Source organism: Lepus europaeus, chromosome X (assembly GCF_033115175.1).
Source record: "Lepus europaeus isolate LE1 chromosome X, mLepTim1.pri, whole genome shotgun sequence".
In the NCBI taxonomy this organism is placed as follows: domain Eukaryota; kingdom Metazoa; phylum Chordata; class Mammalia; order Lagomorpha; family Leporidae; genus Lepus; species Lepus europaeus.
The window spans coordinates 126,976,460-126,999,512 of record NC_084850.1 but is presented as its reverse complement, the minus strand read 5'-3'; the positions used below and the strand labels follow the sequence as shown (position 1 = coordinate 126,999,512).

General features: G+C 38.1%; 2 protein-coding genes across 3 annotated transcripts in view; both read left to right on the top strand.

The window, feature by feature from the left end:
- Nucleotides 1–23,053, top strand: part of MBTPS2 (membrane bound transcription factor peptidase, site 2) — a 39,681-nt gene that overhangs the window by 12,353 nt on the left and 4,275 nt on the right. The window contains exons 4-10 of the mRNA XM_062183482.1: nt 826–929; nt 3,600–3,727; nt 16,459–16,577; nt 18,439–18,619; nt 20,794–20,888; nt 21,259–21,454; nt 22,487–22,562. Coding sequence (XP_062039466.1) covers nt 826–929; nt 3,600–3,727; nt 16,459–16,577; nt 18,439–18,619; nt 20,794–20,888; nt 21,259–21,454; nt 22,487–22,562 — 899 coding nt within the window. The remainder of the gene's footprint in view (nt 1–825; nt 930–3,599; nt 3,728–16,458; nt 16,578–18,438; nt 18,620–20,793; nt 20,889–21,258; nt 21,455–22,486; nt 22,563–23,053) is intronic.
- YY2 (YY2 transcription factor) lies at nt 5,907–9,128 on the top strand. Of its 2 annotated transcripts, XM_062183484.1 has the most exons (2): nt 5,907–8,455; nt 8,564–9,128. In XM_062183484.1, exons 1-2 carry the CDS (start codon nt 7,738–7,740, stop codon nt 9,034–9,036), a joined length of 1,191 nt encoding a protein of 396 aa, XP_062039468.1. In that variant the 5' UTR covers nt 5,907–7,737; the 3' UTR covers nt 9,037–9,128. The 2 variants fall into 2 exon arrangements, with proteins under 2 accessions (XP_062039468.1, XP_062039467.1); XM_062183483.1 differs by having other exon boundaries at nt 5,907–9,128.

Here is a 23,053-nt window from a genome sequence, read left to right as displayed (position 1 = left end):
TGCTTATTTATCTTAGTAGAAGACTCTTGGCTATCAGAAATTATTTGTATTGTGCAGTAATGCAATGCTATATACGCGTACAGTGTTTTAGGAGCACATGATTGCAGGACAAGTACTGCTTCTTATGTCTGTTAACATGTCTGTGTGTTCCCAATGCCTTAATTTCCACACTAAACTTTAGTTTTAATATAGTATTTGTGTATCTCTGATACTATTTTTCTGACCATTGTAGTAGGATAGAATGAAGGGCATGGTGCTCTCAACTGATCAGGCTTTTGATCGCACTCGCTTTCATTACCAACTCTCCTTTATAACTTGAGAATATTAAAGGAAACTCTCTAATTTGGGAAGGGAGGGTCCCTAATAACGTAAGTACTTGGAACCTTGCAGTAACAATTCAGAAGAAAGACAGAATCTGAACGAGAATTCCCAAACTGGGGATTCAGTCTGTAACTGTGGATCATTTGCTGCCTACTTCACTGTCACCTTTTATTCCTTGGCACTTTGCTATGCTTCCTCATTGTTTCCCATGACGACGATTTCGGGAAGCAGAGTTTGCAGTTTTTCATGTAGTATTTCTTACTCTCTTTCCATTGGTGGTGTACTTGATCCACAGAAACTACCTGGTTCAAAAAACTCATTGCTATTTTTGCTTTTTATTATGATAGAATAAGTTAACCTTGATGTTCATGTTACTTTTAGTTTATAAAACATTCCTTGGGACTTTAAGTTTTAACATTTAGTAAAAATCATGTCTCTTGGTGCCCAAGTGGGGTTCCCTTCCACCTCCACTGATAATTACTGCTATATTGTGTCTTTGAACAGGTTCCTGGTATAAATTTGCCAGTCAATCAGCTGACGTATTTCTTTGCTGCAGTCCTCATTAGTGGTGTTGTACATGAAATTGGACACGGGATAGCAGCTATTAGGTAATAATAGTTTTTTCTTTCTACTACATGCAAAGAAGCTTTTCATTTAGGAAGATTTATTAGTAAAATCTGCTTCATTTGATACTTCACTATTTTCTTTGTGTGGATATTACCCAGTGTATAGCCATCATTTGTTACTTGAAGCAGCTTCTCTTTTATAGTGAAAGATACTATGTTCAAAAATCTTCTCAATTAACCATGTGCATGTCTATAATGTGGACCTTTCTGTCCTTTGCCTTTTGCCAGCATGGTTATATCCTCAAGATTTTTCATCTAATCCCGAAAGCTAATCTTCCTATTTATCCTTGGGTCAGAATGATAACCACTGCTCTGAACCTACCTATCTTAGTCCTTTCTTTGGCTTATCAGTTGAAATAATTTCCTGCTTCTGCTCATGTCCTGTGCTAGTTAGAGGAAGAAAATTGAAAGCTCTAGGATTAACAAATATCAAAGCCTATCTGGAAATTCAAGTGGAAGATAAGAGAGTGAGACCTGCGACGTCAGTGTGTCATCATAATTATACCTGAGCTTTTAAAGGCCTTCTACATTTAAAAATTGTGATGGGAAAAGTGCGTGTCACAACTCCCCTCGCCACTGCCAGTGATAATTACTTCCATAATCAGCAGGCGTGCTGATGGAAATGTTTTAGCCTTTGTGTATGTGGAACAGAGAAAAGGTTAAGAACCACTGTTTTAAAGAAAATGTAATCACTTCTTGTTATTTCCATTGCTTATGAACTAGAGTTTTTGACCCTTAATAAACCTTCAACTTGACAGATGATCTACTGTTACACATATGTGGGCAATAGTAGCTTAAAAGGACAACATTATTTTTATCTTTTTCATCTTTTTTAAAAATTTTTAAAAAATTTTTTTATTTATTTGAAAGAGTTACAGAGAGAGGTAGAGACAGAGAGAGAGATCTTCCATGTACTGGTTCACTCCCCAAATGGCTGCAATGGCCAGAGCTGAGCTGATCCCAAGTCAGGGAAAAGGAACTTCTTTTGAGTCTCCCACATGGGTGCAGGGGCTCAAGGACTTGGGCCGTCCTCAGCTGCTTTCCCAGGCCATAGCAGAGAGCTGGATCAGAAGTGGAGCAGCTGGGACTAGAACCAATGGCCATATGAGATGCCAGCACCACAGGCTGGGGCTTTAACCTGCTATGCCACAGCGTTGGCCACCTTTTTCACCTTTGCTTCCACATTTTTAGCTTTGCAGCCTTTAGGTTTTATATAGAGAAGCATCATTATTAAGTTTAATAATTCACAATATGTGAAATAATGAACAATTTTTTATAAAATCCCGACTACCAACAATGAATTATACAGTTGTCATAAATTTTTAGTATTAAATGGCAGCACAATATATTTTAACTGATGCTTTTTTAGAGTACCTGTTTCCTCTTATAAGAGTATTAAATATATCCATCTGTAGAAAATGAAGTGATGAACATAGTTCTCATAAGGACAATTTGAACATTGTCCTCTTAAGAATGTATTTATGGGGGCCAGCACTGTGGCGTACCGGGTAAAGATGCCACCTGCAATGCTTGCAACCCATATGGGTGCCGGTTTGAGTCCTGGCTGCTCCACTTCCGATCCATCTCTCTGCTGTGGCCTGGGAAAGCAGTAAGAAGATGGCGCAAGTGCTTGGGCCCCTGCACCCACATGGGAGACCCGGAAAAAGCTCCTGGCTCCTGGCTTTGGATCAGCACATCTCTGGCCATTGTGGCCATCTGGGGAGTGAACCAGTGGTTGGAAGACTTCCCCACCCCTCTCTGTAACTCTGCCTTTCAGATAAATAAATAAATCTTTTAAAAATATATTTATATTAACATTAGCTCAACAGGAATACACTGAGATAAATCACCACCATTGTTTTTATAATAGCTAAGACAAATGTAAGAATTAAGATATTTACTCGGATTATATGTTCTCCTGTGACTCTGGCAATAGTTAATAGTGTACCATAAAAATGTTTTTCATGCCGGCGCCGCGGCTCACTAGGCTAATCCTCCGCCTTGCGGCGCCGGCACACCAGGTTCTAGTCCCGGTCGGGGCACCAATCCTGTCCCGGTTGCCCCTCTTCCAGGCCAGCTCTCTGCTGTGGCCAGGGAGTGCAGTGGAGGATGGCCCAAGTCCTTGGGCCCTGCACCCCATGGGAGACCAGGAGAAGCACCTGGCTCCTGCCATCGGATCAGCGCGGTGCGCCGGCCGCAGCGCGCCTACCGCGGCGGCCATTGGAGGGTAAACCAGCGGCAAAAGGAAGACCTTTCTCTCTGTCTCTCTCTCTCACTGTCCACTCTGCCTGTCAGAAAAAAAAAATGTTTTTCATTTACTTTCTCATAGAATTGTTAAGCATTTCTTTATATATGTGACTAATTTCAATTTGCTTGGCATATTGGTTTTAAAACTTTTGAAGTTGTAAGTCTATTTCAGAATGCCCTATTTTACAAACTTCACTTTCACAGGCAACCAGATCTGTTCACTATTTTATAAAATTCTGAGTATGCATAATGTAGATACAATGTTTTTTATTTTGCTGTCCAAAGTGACTTTTCTTTTGTAAATAAGAATTTGATTTATAATGAGAAGTTTTAAGATTACATACATTAGTAATTTGACAGATATAATCATATTAGTGAATTCCTTTTTCTTATGTGATTTCTTAGGGAACAAGTTCGATTTAATGGCTTTGGGATTTTTCTCTTCATTATTTATCCTGGAGCATTTGTTGATCTGTTCACCACTCACTTGCAACTTATATCACCAGTCCAGCAGCTAAGGATATTTTGTGCAGGTAACAGATTTATTTTTTTTTAATGTGCATATGTGATTTTGTTTTTTGGTTTTTTTGTGTGTGGTTAGTGGTTTTAGAGGAAGTGTATCACAAATGACAACATGTTATCTTTCAGTTAGTAAATTCAGTTTATAAGACTCCTTCAGAAGTAGTACAGGAAAATAATTTGTTTCTTCTTTAAAATCAACTGAAATAATATACATTATTAAAAACTTATATAGAAAATAACAGAGAAGGGAAAACTTCATTTTTCTGAAGCTACGAAATGGCCATAAAGCTGAAACCACAAACTACAAAGGATATCAACTGAGCTAAAATACAGTGCATCAAATCAAGGGGAAACACAAAGAATCAATCAAGAGGTAAAAGAATTCAGGAATGGAAAAAGAATGATATGCCAGGATGGATGGTAAATTCTAGCTGTGTCAGAGTTCATTTGAAACCATCATTTGGAGATATATGGCTATATAGGAAAGAAATTTCTGATAAACACAATTCCATCTGATCTAAATTGACACAAAGCACATCCAATCCACCACAACCATGCATCTCTTTAAAAAAAAAAAAGGAATAACTGAAGCTAAGTAAGCATGGAGTTAGAATTCTCGGGAAAACCTGTGAAAATAAGAGAACTAACAAAAAAATAAAAATAAAAAAACAACTAGAGGTGGGAACCGTAAATCCAAGTACTAATTTCCTCAACTTCACAGTGGAAAGCATCTGCCTAAAATTTTAAATCAAGAAATAGAGACTAGAGTGTATCACTTAAGATTATAAACACACACTGCAAGATCTAAAAACACATAAATTCTTTAAATTATCAGAGTGAAAGCATGAAATACAGACCAAAGAAAACGAATTTTTTTTAAGATTTATTTATTTATTTGAAAGGCAGAGTTAACAGAGAAGGAGAGAGGTCTTCCATCTGCTAGTTCACTCTCTAAATGGCTGCAACAGCTGGAGCTGGGCTGAGCTGAAGCCAGGAGTTTCTTCCAGGTCTCCCACGTGGGTGCAGGGGCCCAAGTACCCCCTGCTTTCTCAGGCCACAGCAGAGAGTTGGATTGGAAGTGGGCAGCTGGAACTTGAACTACTGCTCATATGGGATGCCAGTACCACAGGCAGTGGCTTTACCCGCTATGCCACAGTCCTGGCCCCAGAAAACAAATTACATCAAAAGATAAAATAAGGTAACAAACTTAAGATCAAAACACATTTATTTTGTAAATAAATATAAATGAGATAAGCTCACCTATTAAAGAGAAATACCCTTAGTTTGGATTTAAAACATCGCAAATTTGTGATGCACAAAAGAAATTCATCTAAGAAATTGCTTAAAAAGATTGAAATTAAAATTATGATGAGAACACACCATGCAAATGTGAATAGAACATAAAAGCTTTCAGTTACATATAGGGAACCACTTAATAATTAGGAGTACAAGCCACAGTTTAAATTTAATAGTTGTGAATCTTACTATATCAAGTAACCATCGAAATACACAACAAAAATAGAAAAAGTACAAGGAGAAACAGAAATATAATATAGAGACTCATCTCTTAACACATGGTAGAGGTAGAAAAGTATAAAAAAATCAACCTATGGAAACTCTAATCAGTAAGGTAAAATTAGATAAGGCAGATTCTTTATGAGGAATACAGAAGATAGTTTTCTTGTCAAGTGTCAATGAAACGTATAAAAATTGACCGTGTTATAAGTCCACAAAGAAAAGCTCAATAAATTCCCAAGTATAAGAGTAGGAACCTGGATAAAATTCACTTGAAATTTATATATTTAGGGGCCGGCGCTGTGGAGTAGCAGGTAAAGCCGCCACCTGCAGTGCCAGCATCACATATGGGCACCAGTTCGAGTCCTGGCTGCTCCACTTTCAATCCAGCTCTCTGCTATGGCCTGGGAGAGCAGTAGAAGATGGCCCAAGTCCTTGAGCCCCTGTACCCACATGGGAGACCTGGAAGAAGCTCCTGATTCCTGGCTTTGGATCGGCATAGCTCCGGCCATTGCAGCCAATTGGGGAGTGAACCAGTGGCTGGAAGACCACTCTCTTTCTCTCTGCCTCCCCTTCTCTCTCTCTGTGTAACTCTGACTTTCAGATAAAATAAATAAATCTTTTTTTAAAAAATAAATTTATATATTTGTCTTAATGATAACTTGGATCAATTTAATTCAAAACCACAACTTTAGTATAATGATAGCATTATATGATAAAATAAAAATTTAAAAATGATGAAAATAATGATAACAAAATCATTTTGCTGGGATATGTAGTTTGGCTAAATGGAAAAGTCACTGCCTTAGGCGATTATTAGGCATTTAGAAATGAAAATCAATCAGTTAGGCATTGAACTAAAATATGAAAACTATAAAATAGTTAAATGATGAAATTAGTAAGGATAACACAGAAAATAATATTTTAGAGAAACGCTACATTGAAGTGTTAAATCTAAAAGTTCTGGGGCTGGTTTTGTGACACAGCAGATTCAGCTGCCACTCACGACACCAGCATTCCACGTGAGCAACCGTTGAAGTCCCAGCTGCTCCACTTCGGATCCAGCTCTCTGCTAATGCATCTGAGAAAGCATCAGAAGATGGCCCAAGTACTTGGGCCCCTGCCACCCATACAGCAGACCAGGATAAAATGCTGAGCTCCTGGCTTCAATCTAGCCTAGCCCCGGCCACTGTGGACATTTGGGGAATGAACCGGTGGATGAAAGACCTCTCTGTCTCTTTCTATAATGCCGCCTTTCAAATAAATAAAATAAATCTTAAAGAAAATCTAGGAGTTCTTTGAATAATAAAAAGATGAAACTGGGAAAAAGCATGTATAGACAGAAGCAACAGTTAGACTGAGGAATGACAACTGATACAGAAAAAATTAAAACAATTATAAGTGTTCTTTGTTCATCTCTGTAAGAAAATTTTCAAAAAGCTGGATAAATGTAGGAAAATAAAAATAGCTGAAATTGACTCCACAGGAGATGAGGGGGGAAAAATCTAAATAGGGCAAATAATTGCAATAGGAGAAATTAATCAATTAAAAGATTTTTATTTTTAGTTCCAGTGTAGTATAAACTTTCCAGATCACATGGAAAAGAGAGTCAGGTTGTCTTTTTTTTTTTTTTTTTTTTTTTTAAGGATGGCATGTTCTTTTACTTACTTTTTTTTAAAGATTTATTTATTTGAAAGTCGGAGTTAACAGAGAGGAAACGCAGAGGCAGATAGAGAGAGAGAGAGAGAGGTCTTGCTCACTCCCCAACTGGCCACAAAGTCCGGAGCTGCACTGATCCAAAGTCAGGAGCCAGGAGCTTCTTCGGGGTGCCCCACGCAGGTGCAGGGGCCCAAGGACTCAGGTCATCTTCCACTGCTTTCCCAGGCCATAGCAGAGAACTGGATAGGAAGAGAAGCAGCCAGGACCAGCACTGCAGGCGGTGGCTTTTCCAGCTATGCCACAGCGCTGGTCCCAGGTTGTCTTTTTTAATCTGTATGTCACTGATATATCTGATACTACACGTAAAAAAAAAAATCCTACAGACACATGATATGCCCAAAAAAATCCTCATCTCAGAAGTTGAAACAGTATTTAACAAAATTCAATATCAAATAATGGTTAAAAAAAAATCCTTAGAAAAAGTAGAAACCTTTGGATACTTAGGACAAATGAAGCTTTCTTGCTGTCAACTATTATTGGTATTATTAAATGTTGGTCTGTATGTAAATGTGGGTCAGCAGGATTAAATACAAAGAAAAAAAAAAACGCTGTATAAATATTAGGAATAGGGCCCCCCTTATCCATGCATACTGTTATATCCGTGGCCCCAGTGAGACAAGAAAATCGGCTGAATTAATTATAGAGAAATTCGGTAAGGAGCCTGTTTACTGCCTGGAGACTCAGCAACCAGTAGGTGAGCGAGGCTGCTCGGGGCTGGCGCGAGCCGCAGCGTGTGCACTGAGAACCAGAAGGAGGGGCCGTGGCACGCGCGCTGTTCGCTAACGGAATGGCCACAGGCGCATGCGTGGATTGCCCACGCACACGCGCTGGACACTCCCAGAAGCACCCGCTTCTTCCTCTTCAACCGTCAGCGGCGTTCTCGAGCTCCCGCTTCTCTCCAGAGCTCGCTGTCTCCGCTCAGCCTGTTTTAACTGCTTTTCAGCCGCTCACGAGCTGCCGAGGGCCAAAACTACTGCTTGGCTCAGCCATGGCCTCATACAACGCTTTGTACAACCCTGCGGAGAACTCGGGCGTTCCTACAGAGATGGTGGAATTACACCAGGCCGGGTCAGAGACTGTGCCTATGGCTACTGTGCCAGTGCCGGCGCTCGATATGTATGAAGATGTCAGCGGCAGCTGGGTTCACGGTGGCCACTACCACCCACCCCTGATCGCTCTGCAGCCGCTTGTCACCAACAACTTCTTCCATGGGGACCATGACCAGGAGTTGATCATGGTGCAGACCCGAGAGGAAGTGGTGGGCTGTTACGACTCGGACAGCCTGCAGGCCACCAGTGACTACGGAGACCAGAGGGTCGTCCCGGCGCAGGAGAGCGCCGAGGACATTCAGCAGAGCCTGACCTGTGAGCCATCGTTGGCCTGCAACTACTACAGGAAGCCAAGCAGAAAGCATGGCAGCTTCCGAACTCGCAGTAGCAGTGAGGCCGCGGCCGGGAGCAGCAAGAAGTGGGAGCAGAAGCAGGTGCCAATCAAAACACTGGAGGGTGAGTTCTCTGTCACCATGTGGTCCTCTAGCAATAAAAGGGAGTGTAATACGGTGGGTGGCAGCCAGAGTGACGGTTCAAGTTCTGATTATTCTGAGTACTTCACAGGGAAGAAACTTCCTCCTGGAGGAATACCTGGCATTGACCTCTCAGACCCCAAACAACTTGCCGAATTTGCTAAAATGAAGCCGAGAAAACCCCAGGACAGTAGTTCGAGGACGGTAGCTTGCCCTCATAAAGACTGTGAAAAGATGTTCAGGGATAACTGCGCCATGAGAAAACATCTGCACACCCACGGTCCCAGGGTCCACGTGTGCACAGAATGCGGCAAAGCTTTTATTGAGAACTCGAAGCTAAAACGACATCAGCTGGTTCACACTGGAGAGAAGCCCTTTCAGTGCACGTTCGAAGGCTGCGGAAAACGCTTTTCCCTGGATTTCAATTTGCGCACCCATGTGCGAATCCACACCGGAGATAAGCCGTTTGTTTGCCCTTATGATGCCTGTAGTAAGAGGTTCGCTCAGTCAACTAACCTGAAGTCACACATCTTAACGCATGAGAAGAACAAAGCCAGCCAGTGAAAAGGAGCAAGAAGATCATTCTCAAACTTGGGAAGTGTTTCCAGTGGTTGTGGTTAGGAACTAATAGTATTGTTGTATTGTTTGTAAGAAAGAGTTTAAAAAAAATTAATTCTTAATATCTAAAGGTTGTGTTTTTGATATAGTAAGAATAAAACGTAAGCTTTTTTTTTTCTTAAAGTAAACCTTTACATAAGATAATATTGCTAAGATGTTTTATCTCATTCTGTAATGGTGTTTTTGATGAAGTTTAGTCCCAATAAGAGAAGATTTCATGAACCTCGCATCAAAAGACAATTCTTTATACATCTGTATTAAAATGGGACTTTTTTTATAAATGTGAGATTGACTTAAATTTTTCAAATGTTCATGTTTCTTATAGATGTGAAGTTGACTTATTGCTTATTATCTTTTTCAGGTGTTCATGTTTATACTTTTAGGAATACATTTAATAATTATATTTTTTCTGGAGGTTGATAACTTTATCTGCAATATATTTTCTTTAAAAAAATGAACAATATGTACATATATATTTTCCTTCTTAAAAATGACATGTAATTGATAATCTCAGAGGGGGAAAAAGCCATGAAAGTTTTGTTTTCTATTTTAGTTTTGGTTATATTCTGTGATGTTAACACATTTTTTCATAACTATCCTTTAGCTGCTTTGAATTTGGGAGTTTTGAATATTAGATAATTTAATAGTATTTGCCAATTTAAACATTTTAGTCATTTTATTTTCCCATAAATACTAGCAGATGATGTTGCTTAGAATAATGTCTTTGTTACATCAGAGTAATGCTCAGTAGATGATATTGTACATATATTGAGTTTTAACATCTGACATGTACATCCTTTGTAATCGAAAAAAGCAAAAATAAAATACTTGTTATAAAGAAGAAAACAACAGTAGTTTGCCTGTGTAAAATATAGCTGTTACAAAATAAAGAAAAGGAGGGTACTATTGGCAGTAGTGCCACTGTTAAGAAACCTTGCTCTAGAGAAAGTAAAAGCTGTAGCAGAGGTTCCAGAGGTGTACTTAGAAACAAATCACTAATGGACAAGAGGTTGTTTAGATGCAGGAAATATGTGTGCTGCACCACCCTCATTGCCACTTGGCCATTGTGGGCAAATCCAGAATCTGGACGGGGTGATCTGTTAGCTGCTGCATGCCTGAATGGAAATAGGAGAGCACTCTGGGAGTGCAGGAATTGGTGACACCACCTCTGCTCAACCATTCATGCCTTGTTTTTGTGACAGCAACTAGTAGTGGGTAGGGGTGTGGCGAGTGGACACTAGTATTCTAAATTAGTTTCTCCAGAATAAATTCCAGTGCCTCAAAGAATTATAGGGGTTTTAATTGTGTTAATGAAGCTATGAAAGCAGTTTAAGAAAATACAGATATCTTCTATGCTTTTGAAACACTTAATACAAAGGAGCCATTTGACCACCCCAAAATTTTAAATGTCTATATAGATGAAACTACAAACCTAGCAAAATAAACTGGGAACAGAAAATTATAATACCTGTTACAGAGGACCCAATTCTCCAAATGTATATATTATAAGTAGTAATATAAACAAACTAGTTTTTTTAAATAATAAAAAAAAGCAACCCAGTCAAAAAATGAGCCAAGATGTCAATAGGCGACGTCTAGAAATACACAGCTCTCAGGCAAAAGAAATACACATAGGGGCTGCTGCTGAGGCACAGCAGGTTAAGCTGCTGCCTGTGATGCCAGCATCCCATATGGGCACCTGTTTGTGTCCTGGCTGTTCCACTTCTGATCCAGCTCCCTGCTAATGTTCCTGGGAAAGCGGTGGAAGGTGTCTCAAGTACTTGGGCCCCTGCACCCATCTGGGAGACCCAGATGAAACTCCTGCCTCCTGGCTTTGGCCTGGCCCAGCACTGACTGTTTCGGCCATCTAAGGAGTAAATCAGCAGAGAGAAGATTTCATTGGAGGTCAATTTTAGTGCCCATGTTTTGACCCAACGATTCCATTTTTAGGTAATTTTCCATACCTTCCCAGAAACAGACTTAATTAGGTACATAACCATATTAGCAAAGCTGTTTATTGCAGCATTGTAAGAAAGTATTAAAATGACCTAATGTATTAAAAAGTATTAAAATGATCAGTGGTAGAGAACTTTATAAATAAATTGATGTTAATTAAAATGAATTTGTGACATATAAGAAATGGGATAGATATGTATAAATATGGGGAAATTCCAAAATAAATAAAAAGCAAGATCATTTTATATTATTGGTGATTTTTAAAAGTTTCATTTATTTGAGAGAGAGCTCCTGTCTGCTGATTGAGTCCCCTCATTCTCCCAGTGGCAGGGCTGGGCCAGGCACTAGGAAGTTGATCCAGGGCTCCCACATGGGGAGCCATCACCTGCTGCCTTTCAGTGCATTAGGAAGAATCTAGAATCAGAAGCAGAGCCAGGACTCAAACCCAAGCTTTCTGATAGGTGGTGCTGCTGTAGTTATGTCCGGAATTTAGTGACTTTAAAAAGAAGGAGCCTTTACATTGTAAATATGGTGCATGGAACATGTGTTAGCTAGGTATCTGACTGCTCTGACAGCTAAACTCTCATAAAGCATCCCAAATGCAGACAGTTCGGTGTGGATTATAATATCCTGTGATTTGGGGAAAACTCAGGCTGTGTCTTGTGAGCTTTGCTTGTTAGCTGTTCTCAACGTGCAGCTTCTGTGTCCAACTGCATCATAGCTACATTCCAGCCAGTAAGACAGGGTTATCTCCATTACTTCCATTCCCTGAGAAAAACTGAAATAGAAAAAGGGAAGACAAGGTGTGCAAGGAGTGGTTATCTAATGGTGTGCTAGTGAATCTTTACCACTGGGTCTAGAGGGTAGGGATGCTAGCAATTGGCTAGTTTCTGTGGTGTAAACACTCCCACCATGGCCAATTTCAAGCTGCCAACCTACAGTCTTTAAAGTGAGCCCCTGGGTTCATGTAACTATCTTTACCATAGGACAGGATGTAAGATATTAAGGGGAGAATGAGTTTTAAAACTATATCTTGAAAAGCCTTTTATTGTGTTTGTGTGTACATGTTTCAAGACATTCATGAAACATAACCTGTAACTGCACACCACACTCATTTTTCAGTTATTGAGATGATTTGTTTAATGGATAATCATCTTTAAAATCCTTTAAAGCTACTCTTAAGTATTACTATTAAGTTTTATTTAAAAATTGTTAAAAAAAACTTGTTGTTTTCATACCTTGCATAAATTATCACTTACATATATGTCGTCCTATATATGTTGGTGTGGGCAGAGAAAATATCTTGTGGGATAAAATAGAAAATAATAGTAGGTTGACTATGATTCATGGGGTCAGTGCTCAAGAAATGACACTTAGGAAAATGACTTTTTATTAGTTCCTCCAATACTGTTTGGATTTTTAAATTCAAAATGTATTTTTCAGTAATTTTTAAAGCCAATTAAACATTTTAATTCATTTAATGTTAGGGTAAAAGCAAGATTTTTTTTGTTTTACCTTTATAATTGCTAAATAATGTCCAAATGTAAGACCAAGGAAGTATATCACCACCAATAATTGTGCCCACACATCTCCTTATTAACTGGCATAGAAATATCTAGTCGTGCTGTCCAAACATCACTCAGCCCATCACCTTCTCTTTCACGGCTATGAATTGCCAGCCATGTAGAGAATTGAGCGGTTTTGCCCTGCCCTGTTTCCTAGGCAAGGGGTTCAAGGGAAGGAGATGCTTGTCTTGCCCTGAAACAAAGAGAGGGCAAATGCGAAGATTTGGAATTGTCTAAGAAGAGAGTAGTGTCTAGTGTCTCACTTCTTGCTAAATATTTGCTGAGCTGTGAGCTCACTCTGGTGCTGCCACCAAATTGGAAGAGAGCATGGAAAATTTTTTTGTGTTCCCCACAAATTTGGGGATATACATAAATTATATATGTAGAGAGCTACATTTCCAAATATATCCACTGCCTAATTTACTGGTTTTAAACTTACGAAGATATCATTTCATTTCTTCTAAAATGTCATCTCACTTCCAGGGTGTCATTTATATTAGTCTCATGAAGAATACTTAAATCTAGTTTTATAATGCAGCTTTAAAGTGTTGTATATGTAATAGCTAGCTATTCAAACAGTGAACTATATACTGATTTTGAAAAGAAAAAGTTGGTAGTGATTTGTCTGAAATTCCTTAGGGAAGGAAGAGAAAAAATAACATGGGATATTTCCTGAGTACATTGTAAGTGAAGGTCTTTAAATTTTTAATTGATGTATAAAGAATTTTTGGGAGGAGGATTAAACAGTATCTGTTATCCAATCCTAAGTGAAGAGTAAATTGCCTTAAGAAATTCTTTAGATTTTCTTGATAAATTAACCTTTAACTCATGAAGATAAAATTTGTCCTTTCTGGCTCCATATTCAATTTTTTAAAAATCTTTCTTAAATATTGAGAACCATGTTGTTATCATCAGTCAGTTTGGAATTTATTGGGGGTAAAGTAAAAACATTTAGTAACCATAGAAATGATGCTTCGATTAGAGTTAGCTGTAGCTTTGCCAAGGTGATGATTTTTAATTTTTCAGATGTAACTACTATAAATGATCCAAGGAATACCCATTCAGTCATCTGGTAACCTGAAAATCACTCTTGTGTCTTTATAGAATTAAGGTGGTCGTGTTTTCTTTTTTTGTTTCCAAGCTATGCTTAGCACAAGTCAGTCTTGTTGTAAACCATACCCCTTCTAATAATAATTACTAGAAATAGCTTCAAGCCTATTAGTACTTACTGCCTCAATCGTAGCCATAGATTTTCTTCTTTGTTGACCCATGATATCATTCTTTTTTTTTTTTTTTTTTGACAGGCAGAGTGGATAGTGAGAGAGAGAGAGACAGAGAGGAAGGTCTTCCTTTTTGCCGTTGGTTCACCCTCCAATGGCCGCTACGGACGGCGCATCTCGCTGATCCGAAGCCAGGAGCCAGGTGCTTCTCCTGGTCTCCCTTGCGGGTGCAGGGCCCAAGGACTTGGGCCATCCTCCGCTGCCTTCCCGGGCCATAGCAGAGAGCTGGCCTGGAAGAGGGGCAACTGGGATAGAATCCGGCGCCCCAACCGGGACTAGAACCCAGTGTGCCAGCGCCGCAAGGTGGAGGATTAGCCTGTTAAGCCACAGCGCCGGCCCCATGATATCATTCTTAAACCCTTGATCACCTGTGGTCATATTTTTGTACTCTTGTACCAGTCTCACTAGTTAGTATATAAACCACAATAAAATTGACCCTCAATTCCATCCATGCCCTGCTGTTGCTTAACTACTCTCATATTAAAATCATGAAGAAAGCAAGACAAGACATGCCATCACAACTACTTAACATTGTTTTAGAAATTCTAGCCACTGCTGAAAGACCAAAAGAGGGGAGAAACTGAGGAATGAATGTTAGAAGAAATAAATGATCATAATTAAAAATCCAAGAGGTGAGGTTAAAAGCTAAGCAATCCTAAATGGAAAGTTCAATTTGATTACAAAATAAATATTCAAAAATTAGTGTATTGTCCCCGTGTGTTTGAAACAGCCAGATAATGTAAGGAGAAGAAATGATTACTTTCCACAAGTAATGTGACATGGTAAAAAAAATCAAAAATTAACATTTTGTAAGCAATATATAAGACCTCTCAGAGAAAGCTAACAAATCTTTAGTGAGAAATGTAAAAGAATGGTAAAATGGAAAGATGCCATGTTCCCGTGTCAGAAATGTGAAATTGTGTAGAAATCCTAACGAATATTTAGTGGTTGTAAAAATGATTCTCTGGAGCTGGTGCTGTGGCATAGTGGACTAAGCTGTCGCCTGTGGTGCTGGCATTCCATATGGACACCGGTTCGAGTTCCAGCTGCTCCACTTTCTATCTAGCTCTCTGCTATGGCCTGGGAAAGCAATAGAAGATGGCCCATATGCTTGGGCCCCTGCACCCATGTGGGAGACCCAGAAGAAGCTCCTGGCTCCTGGCTCCTGGCTTCAGATCAGCACAGCTCCAGCCATCTGGAGAGTAAACCAGTGATGGAAGACCTCTCCCTCTGTCTGGCTCTACCTCTCTGTAACTCTGACTTTCAAATAAATACATTTTTTAAAAAATGATTCTCAAATATATCCAAAAGAATAAAAAGTAAATAATCAAAATAAATAAAGTCAGAGTATTTAACTAGCAAATACTTAACTGTTGTCACTACCAGTAATTACAGTTATTTTATTTTCACTAAAATAATCTGGTAAAGAATGGAAAAAATCAGAAAATAGGCTAATGAATAGATGGAAATGTAGTGTATGTTAAAAGTAAATTTTGGGGCCAGCGGTGTGGCATAGCAGGTAAAGCCGCCGCCTGCAGTGCCAGTACCCCATATGGATGCTGATTCAAGTCCCGACCACTCCACTTCTGATCTAGCTCTCTGCTGTGTCCTTGGGACCCTGCACCTGCGTGGGGGACCCAGAAGAAGCTCCTGGCTTCTGGCTTTGGATCAGCACAACTCCAGCCATTGTGGCCAATTGGGGAGTGAACCAGCAGATAGAAGACCTCTTTCTCTGCCTCTCCTCTCTCTGTGTAACTCTGACTTTCAAATAAATAAATAAATCTTTTTAAAAAAAGTAAAATTAATTTGGTAGACAAAAGGATGCATTACTCAGTAATAAATGGCTAAATATTTGAATAAAATTATTTGCAAATCACGTGATACATAAAATAAGTTGCAATTATAAAAGACTGAAATGTAAAAATAAAGCTATTTAAGACCACCTCCCCTACAGAAGAGTGATCACTTATATATTATTACAGGTGGGCAAGTTTTCGTTTGCATGGCTGCAAAGGTTGAATATATGTTGGATGAGATTGGTGGATTTGATCACATGGATTTTGGGTTTTTTTCTTTATGGTTTGTTGCTTTATGATCTATGATGTGATGTAAATGAATACTTTATATATCCCACCAATACTACTCTCCATATCAGGTTAATGCTTAACACATAAACATTCTCTTTGTCTGAGTGCTATTTAGGTTTTCATGTCACAGTTCAGCAAAATTTTTTTTTATTCCACCTTAACTTTTATTTGAATATATTTGCAGTTTCTTTCAAAGATCGCAAGTATGCTTTAATGATATATACATTTTCTGAAAAGAGGGTATATTTAGAAGATACTATTTTTGTGACTATTAAATGCTCATTTTAGGCTTCAGAATGTGAAATGAAGGTAACCTCTAACTGAATGTCTTTGTTCTGTCCTGATAAGTGGATCTCTCTGCCTCACAGCTTCTTCTGGTGTCTTTACTGAGTTATCAGAATGCTCGAGAGCTATGAATTTCAGCTACCTATATCATTCCTTCCCCTTATTGAGCTTATTGCACTTTTCTTGTATTTTCAGGTATCTGGCATAATTTCGTCCTGGCACTCTTGGGTATTTTAGCCCTTGTTCTCCTCCCTGTAATTCTTTTGCCATTTTACTATACTGGAGTTGGAGTGCTCATCACTGAAGTCGCTGAGGTAAATGATGGATGTTGGGATGTGATACTTACTATTTAATGTCAGGAGATTTAATTCAATTTCTCATATAGAGAATGCTCTGCTTTTGAAGAAATTACTGTGATCCTTTAAAATCTAACAAAACAGTGTGAAACAGATTATCTTTTTAAGAATACCATGAAAAATTGTTTTTGTTCCGAGTTACATAGTATTGTTCTACCTGTAGTTTATTGATAAAATGCATTGTTGCCTTTGCTGTTTATTTCTTTAAAATTTATTTATTTACTTATTTATTTATTTATTTATTTATTTGAAAGAGTTACACAGAGAGAGAAGGAGAGGCACAGAGAGAGGTCTTCCATCCACTGGTTCACTCCCCAGTTGGTCGCAACAGCTGGAGCTGTGCCAATCTAAAACCAGGAGCTTCCTCCAGGTCTCCCATGTGACTGCAGGGACCCAAGCACTTGGGCCACCTTCCACCGCTTTCCCAGGCCATAGCAGAGAGCTGGATCGGAAGTGGAGCAGCCAGGACTCAAACTGTGCCCATATGGGATGCCGGCACTGCAGGCGGCAGCCTCAGCACCGGCCCCCGCTGTTTATTTTTATATCTCTGCTTTTGAGTCAAATGTCCCTGCTCCTGGGCTGGCGCTGTGGTGTAGCAGGTTAAGCCTCTGCCTACAGCACCAGCATCCCATATAGGAGCCAGTTCAAGTCCTGGCTGCTCCAATTCCCATCTGGCTCCCTGCTAATGCACCTGGGAAAGCAGCAGAAGATGGCCCAAGTGCTTGTGCCCCTGTACCCACATGGGAGACCCAGAAGCTCCTGGCTCCTGGCTTTTGTGTGGCCCAGCTCCAACTGTTGTGACCATCTGGGGAATGAACCAGCAGATGGAAGAACCCTCCCTCTCTCTCTGTAACTCTACTCATAAGATGTATAAGAAAAAACGTAGTCTATAGCTATGCCACCCTGAACTTGTCTGACCAGTAGTTAAGGAGAGCCAAGCTTGGTTAGTACATGAATGAGAAAGATGAAACCCAGACTGCCCAGCAGAACATTTTTGTAGAAGTTTAAGTTAATATATTCAACTCTGTGTTATACTCCCTTAGACAAAAACTACTATGATGGCATCAAATCTTCTATTCAGACATTGGAAAGAGGAAAATAACTTTTGTGAGCAATTCGCTTATGTATTTATTGTGCTGATGCTATTGTCTGCATATTTGGAATGGTGTTTACATAAGGATTTGTCTTACAGTTTCATTCACTGAGGATATAAGAAGGTGAAGGTAGTCTGATGATTACTTCATCAAAAAAAATTAACTAGCAGTTTGGGAAAAACTTGATCATTTTAAAAGGCTTTTTAAAAGATTATTTATTTATTTATTTGACAGAGTTAGGGAGAGAGAGAGAGCGAGCGAGCGAGCGAGCTTCCATCTGCTGATGGCCACAATAGCCAGGGCTGGGCTACACCAAATTCAGGAATCAAGAGCTTCTTCTGGGTCTCCCACGGAGGCCATCTGCTGTTTTTCCCAGGCCATTAGCAGAGAGCTGGATCGGAAGTAGAGCATGAACCAGCACCCATGTGGGATGCCAGTGTCACCAGCCCCAAAACTTGATCATTTTAATGTTGACAGTTGGCAGGTGGATTTGTTTTTCAATTGTGCAAAACTCAAAATCTTTGAGAATTGGGGAAACAACTGTAATTATTGAACTTATTTTGTTAATTTTCTAGACTATATGTTGTAGATTCAGAGCTGGATTATTTTATGCACTATTCAAGATATTCCATTTAATTCTCTTAGTCCTTTTAACTTTTATTTGTTCAGGTTAATCATAGCTTATTTTCATGCATTATCTGATCTGGTTTTGCCCTCTTCCCAAGGACTCACCTGCTATTGGACCCAGAGGCCTTTTTGTGGGAGATCTTGTTACCCATCTACAGGATTGCCCTGTTACTAATGTGCAAGATTGGAATGAATGTCTAGATACCATTGCCTATGAGCCCCAGATTGGCTATTGTATAAGTGCATCAACTTTACAACAGTTAAGCTTCCCTGTTAGAGGTGTGTATATTTCTTTAATATAATGTAATGCTTCAAACACCAAAACCTGCCTTTTGCTAATGCTTAGACTATGTCTACACTTATTTTGTTCTAACCTTTTAAAAGTAAATTAGGAAAGCGATATGCCAAAACTAATAGACACTCTTCTTGGTGAAATACTAATATATAAATTTCATTTATTGTACGTTGTTGTTGATCTTCTAATTATGTTTGTAATATCATATGTGACTTTCAGGCTTCATGTATCTAATTCTTTCTGCTTTCAAAAAACTGTTAAATCAGCATTTAAGTTCAACCTTAACCAATTAACTGAACTCCAGTAATTGGATCCCACCCAATATAATATTATCTTAATGTGTGTGTATAGATAGATAGTACTATTTTAATTTATACTTCTAAAATGTAAAACAAAAGGTAATATGTGTATTGAGATGTAATTGTCCTTTGCATAAGCTTATGTCAGAACAGATTAACAGCTGATGGTTAACAACCACATAGACAAAAGTCAAAGCATAAGTATTCTATATTAATATGTTATGCTTCCAACACAGGCTTGCAATAAGGAAAGGTTAAAAGAAATAAAAGGAACTTGGCAAACACAAACCCCACCTGAGAATTAGAAAAGATTCCCTTACATCTTTGTGTAAGCAATTCTAGTGGTTGCTATTTGGACAGTGCCATGTCCAACACTATCTGGGGTAGATATTTTATATATTTCATGTGGCAGACTTCCAGTGGAAATTATCTTGACTTCCAAAAATATCCTTTGAAGTCAGATATGTTGCTTTGTGCAGCAAGTGACAAGGCTGAAGCAAGTTTATTCTCAGAACCTGCTGAACTTATTTTGAGTTTGTTCAGCTTTGAAACATCAGCTTCCCAACTCTTTATACAAAATTTCAGAGAAACTGTTAGAAAATATAGATTATATTCAGAGACTGTGTCTTAGGCAAAACATACCCTGGACATTTGTCTAAGTCTATTGGTATAGGCAAATGTGACTAATACTGGTAATTTTTCTAAAGTACTGTTTGCAGCAAAGGGAAAATAGTTAGAACTATGTTTTTAAATTCTTTCAAATTTAATCTTCTGTGTATAATCCATTTTTGGAACTTTTTTATTATAAAAATATTTCAGACAATATCAAAACAGTATAAACAAGCTCTCATGTGTCATTCCCCCAGATTGAACAATTATTAACAATTTGCCAGTTGTTTCATCTAAACAAGTCAGTTTTGGGGGATTATTTTAAAGTACTTCCCAGGCATCCTATCACATCATGTATAAACTTCAGCCTGTCCTCAATAGATGATGACTCCTTAAACATGATTTACAGTACCATGACTATCCCTAAAAAAATTAATATCTAGTTAGCATTTAATCTTCTTTAATTTTTTAAATAATTGGCTTGTTTAAGTTGGATGGTATGTCTTTGAAGTCTTTTAATTTGTCATAAGTACCCCGTTTTCTTGAACTGGATTTGTTTACTGAATACACTGAGTTTTTTATTTTCTCAAATCTCCTATATTCTCAAATTTTTTGGTTATCTCACCTTCATGACATCACTAACATGTTCAAATGTCTCCCAATTTACTATAAACCAGTGATTAGGTCTAGATTAGATTCAGGATCCTTTTGAATCTTTTTTTGGCAAAAAAATATTTCAAGGGTAGTAAGTGGTACTGCCTATTGCATTGTATCAGAAGGCACCCAGTTTCTGGTGTTTTCCCTTTTAGTAATGTGAATATTGTTCACTGAGACAACCTGGTCATTTAAGGTTTAAATATGTACAAATGTTCTCTATTCTCAAGAGCCGCTTAACATCTTCCAAAACTTTTCAGAAGTAGATAGGCGCTTCTTCACTATCTACTTCAGAAAGGGCCCTGGAGTTACTATTGCAAAACGTACTCAGACCCTAGAACTCTAGCTTTATGGATGGGTAAGTTTATATGAGGAAAACTCTCCTAGGATAAGTGCTGCTTCTTGATTTCAAATTAGATGGATCTTTTTTTGCAATGTAAAATCAAGTTGTAGTGAGTAGCTGTCAGTTCTGAATTACACAGTTGCTTCCAAATTTATGTGACATTTTACTTACTCTTTTTGTCTTAAAAGCAAAATTTTTATTGCCATTGTACTCCCGAGTAACAGATTCTAATAAACATTGTGTTTCTCTTTAGCATACAAACGGCTAGATGGTTCTACCGAATGCTGTAACAATCACAGCCTCACAGATGTGTGTTTTTCCTACAGAAATAATTTTAATAAGCGTTTGGTAAGTTGTTTCTGAGGCAGTCTGGCTTGTCTTGTAAAATCATTACAAAGTAAGCATAAGCAGCTAAAATAGAATCTGTGAAAACTCCCTGTTGCTCTATTTACTTTGTATTATTTTATTAAAAATCTCTACATTTCAGGTGCCATATTTCATCTGTGAATCTTTCAAAATTTTTAATGGTAATGCCTTATCTGGTCAAAGTGAGGTCATTGAATCTAACTTATAGTAGGTATACATAAATTGTATTTCTTTTATACAAACTTCATTCCTAGTGTACTGGGTGCTATGAAAAATATTGAATGAATGTAACTTGGATTTTTGTTTTTAATAAATCATGTTTAATGTTGACTAAATAATATTTTATTTATAGCATACGTGTCTACCTGCCCGGAAAGCAATTGAAGCCACCCAAGTTTGTAGAACCAATAAAGACTGTAAGAAAAGTTCAAGTTCCAGTTTCTGTATAATACCATCTTTGGAAACTCACACTCGCTTAATAAAAGTGAAACATCCACCTCAGATAGATATGTTATATGTAGGACATCCACTGCATCTCCACTACACAGGTGTGTATTATTGTAGTAAACCCTTAGAAAATCATTAAAATTACATATATTCTTATTTGTAGAAACTCACTAAAAATCATTGTGTTAGTTTTACTTATTTTTTGCTTGATCTCTTATATAAGTATTGCTGACTTGTTCTTGAGCATTAAATGAAATTTAAGCAGTAAGAATATAATCTGAATTTATAAAGCAAGATGGAGCTGAATCCCGTGCCTGCCTATAAAGAGTGGTACATTCTTCCTGCCCCACAGTTGATGCCCAGGTCAAATATATGATCCCTCATGTCTTCACTGAGAGCTTATTAAACTTATCTGAGTTCCTCAAAACAGTGACAAAAGTGGCATACCCTAGAGAATACCTGGATGCAAGGGGATGTGATTATAAAATAATTTATGTAAAACATGTGAATTTTAAATGAATATGATTTCAGAACCTCAACAAATGAAGGCTGTCCCAAGTTAAAGTAATTCAGAAATGTGTACCATGGGTTCTAATTACAGGATAGTTTTTAAATGTTTTCAACCAAAACAGGATTATGGAATCCACAAATAGTAGAAAAGACTTTTTTTAAAAGAGACTTTAAAAATCCTCTTGTCTTCATCCTTGTTTTAACAATGAAGGAAAATACTGAGACAGAAAGAGGTTAGGTATCATAGTAGTTGGAGTAAATGTGATTTGATATTATGACACTTTAAAATAGTGAGGACTCATGATAAAAATTATAGTATTTCGTTAAGTCAGACTCTGTGTTTGGTAGTCATACTTGGTGTTATAGTCAACTTTATCTTACTCTCATCTTAAAATGTAAGTACAGACTAATATATGAATTTTTTCATTCTACTACTTTTATTAGATGTTATAGAATAATTGAATGCTTTTATATGTGATGCAGATAACCTGCCTACATATGTTTATGAAAGGCTTTCTTACTCATTTTAAAACTAGTCTGGTTTTTGACCATATGGTAAAGTTCATAATGCTGTTACTTAACTGTATGAATAACATTCCTTATTCCTTATTTTTCTTTTTTAGTGAGCATCACCAGTTTTATCCCACGTTTCAACTTTCTAAGCATAGATCTTCCAGTGGTTTTGGAAACATTTGTCAAGTATCCTTTTTTGTGTGTAAAAATGTTTTTTGCGTTTATTTGTTTCGTTTTTAAAGATTTATTTATTTGAAAGAGTTAAAGAGGGAGAGGTAGAGAGAGGGGTCCTCCATTCGCTGGTTCACTCCCCAAACAGCTACAATGGCCAAATTTGGGCCAGGCTGAAGCCAGGAGCCAGGAGCTCCATCATGGTCCCCTACATGAGTGCAAGGGCTCAGGTACCTGGGCCATCCTCTGCTGCTTTCCCAGGCACATTAGCAGGGAGCTGGATCAGAAGTGGAGCAGCCAGTATACCAAAAAAAAAATGCTTTGAAAAGTGTATTACTTAGAACTTGATCAGTTTAATTTGAATAGAACATTGCAAGTAAGGACATTATAAGTATCACTTAATCACTGACAACTAAAAAAGATACTTTAAAGTTGAAAGAGATCAGATTGTACACAGGAGGGACAAAGTCAGAAGAGAAAGATTGATCACAGAGGGAGAAAAGTTA

Bases quoted from the DNA above. Each gene is read 5' to 3' on its own strand.
- YY2 (XM_062183483.1), top strand. From the start codon at position 7,738: ATGGCCACAGGCGCATGCGTGGATTGCCCACGCACACGCGCTGGACAC.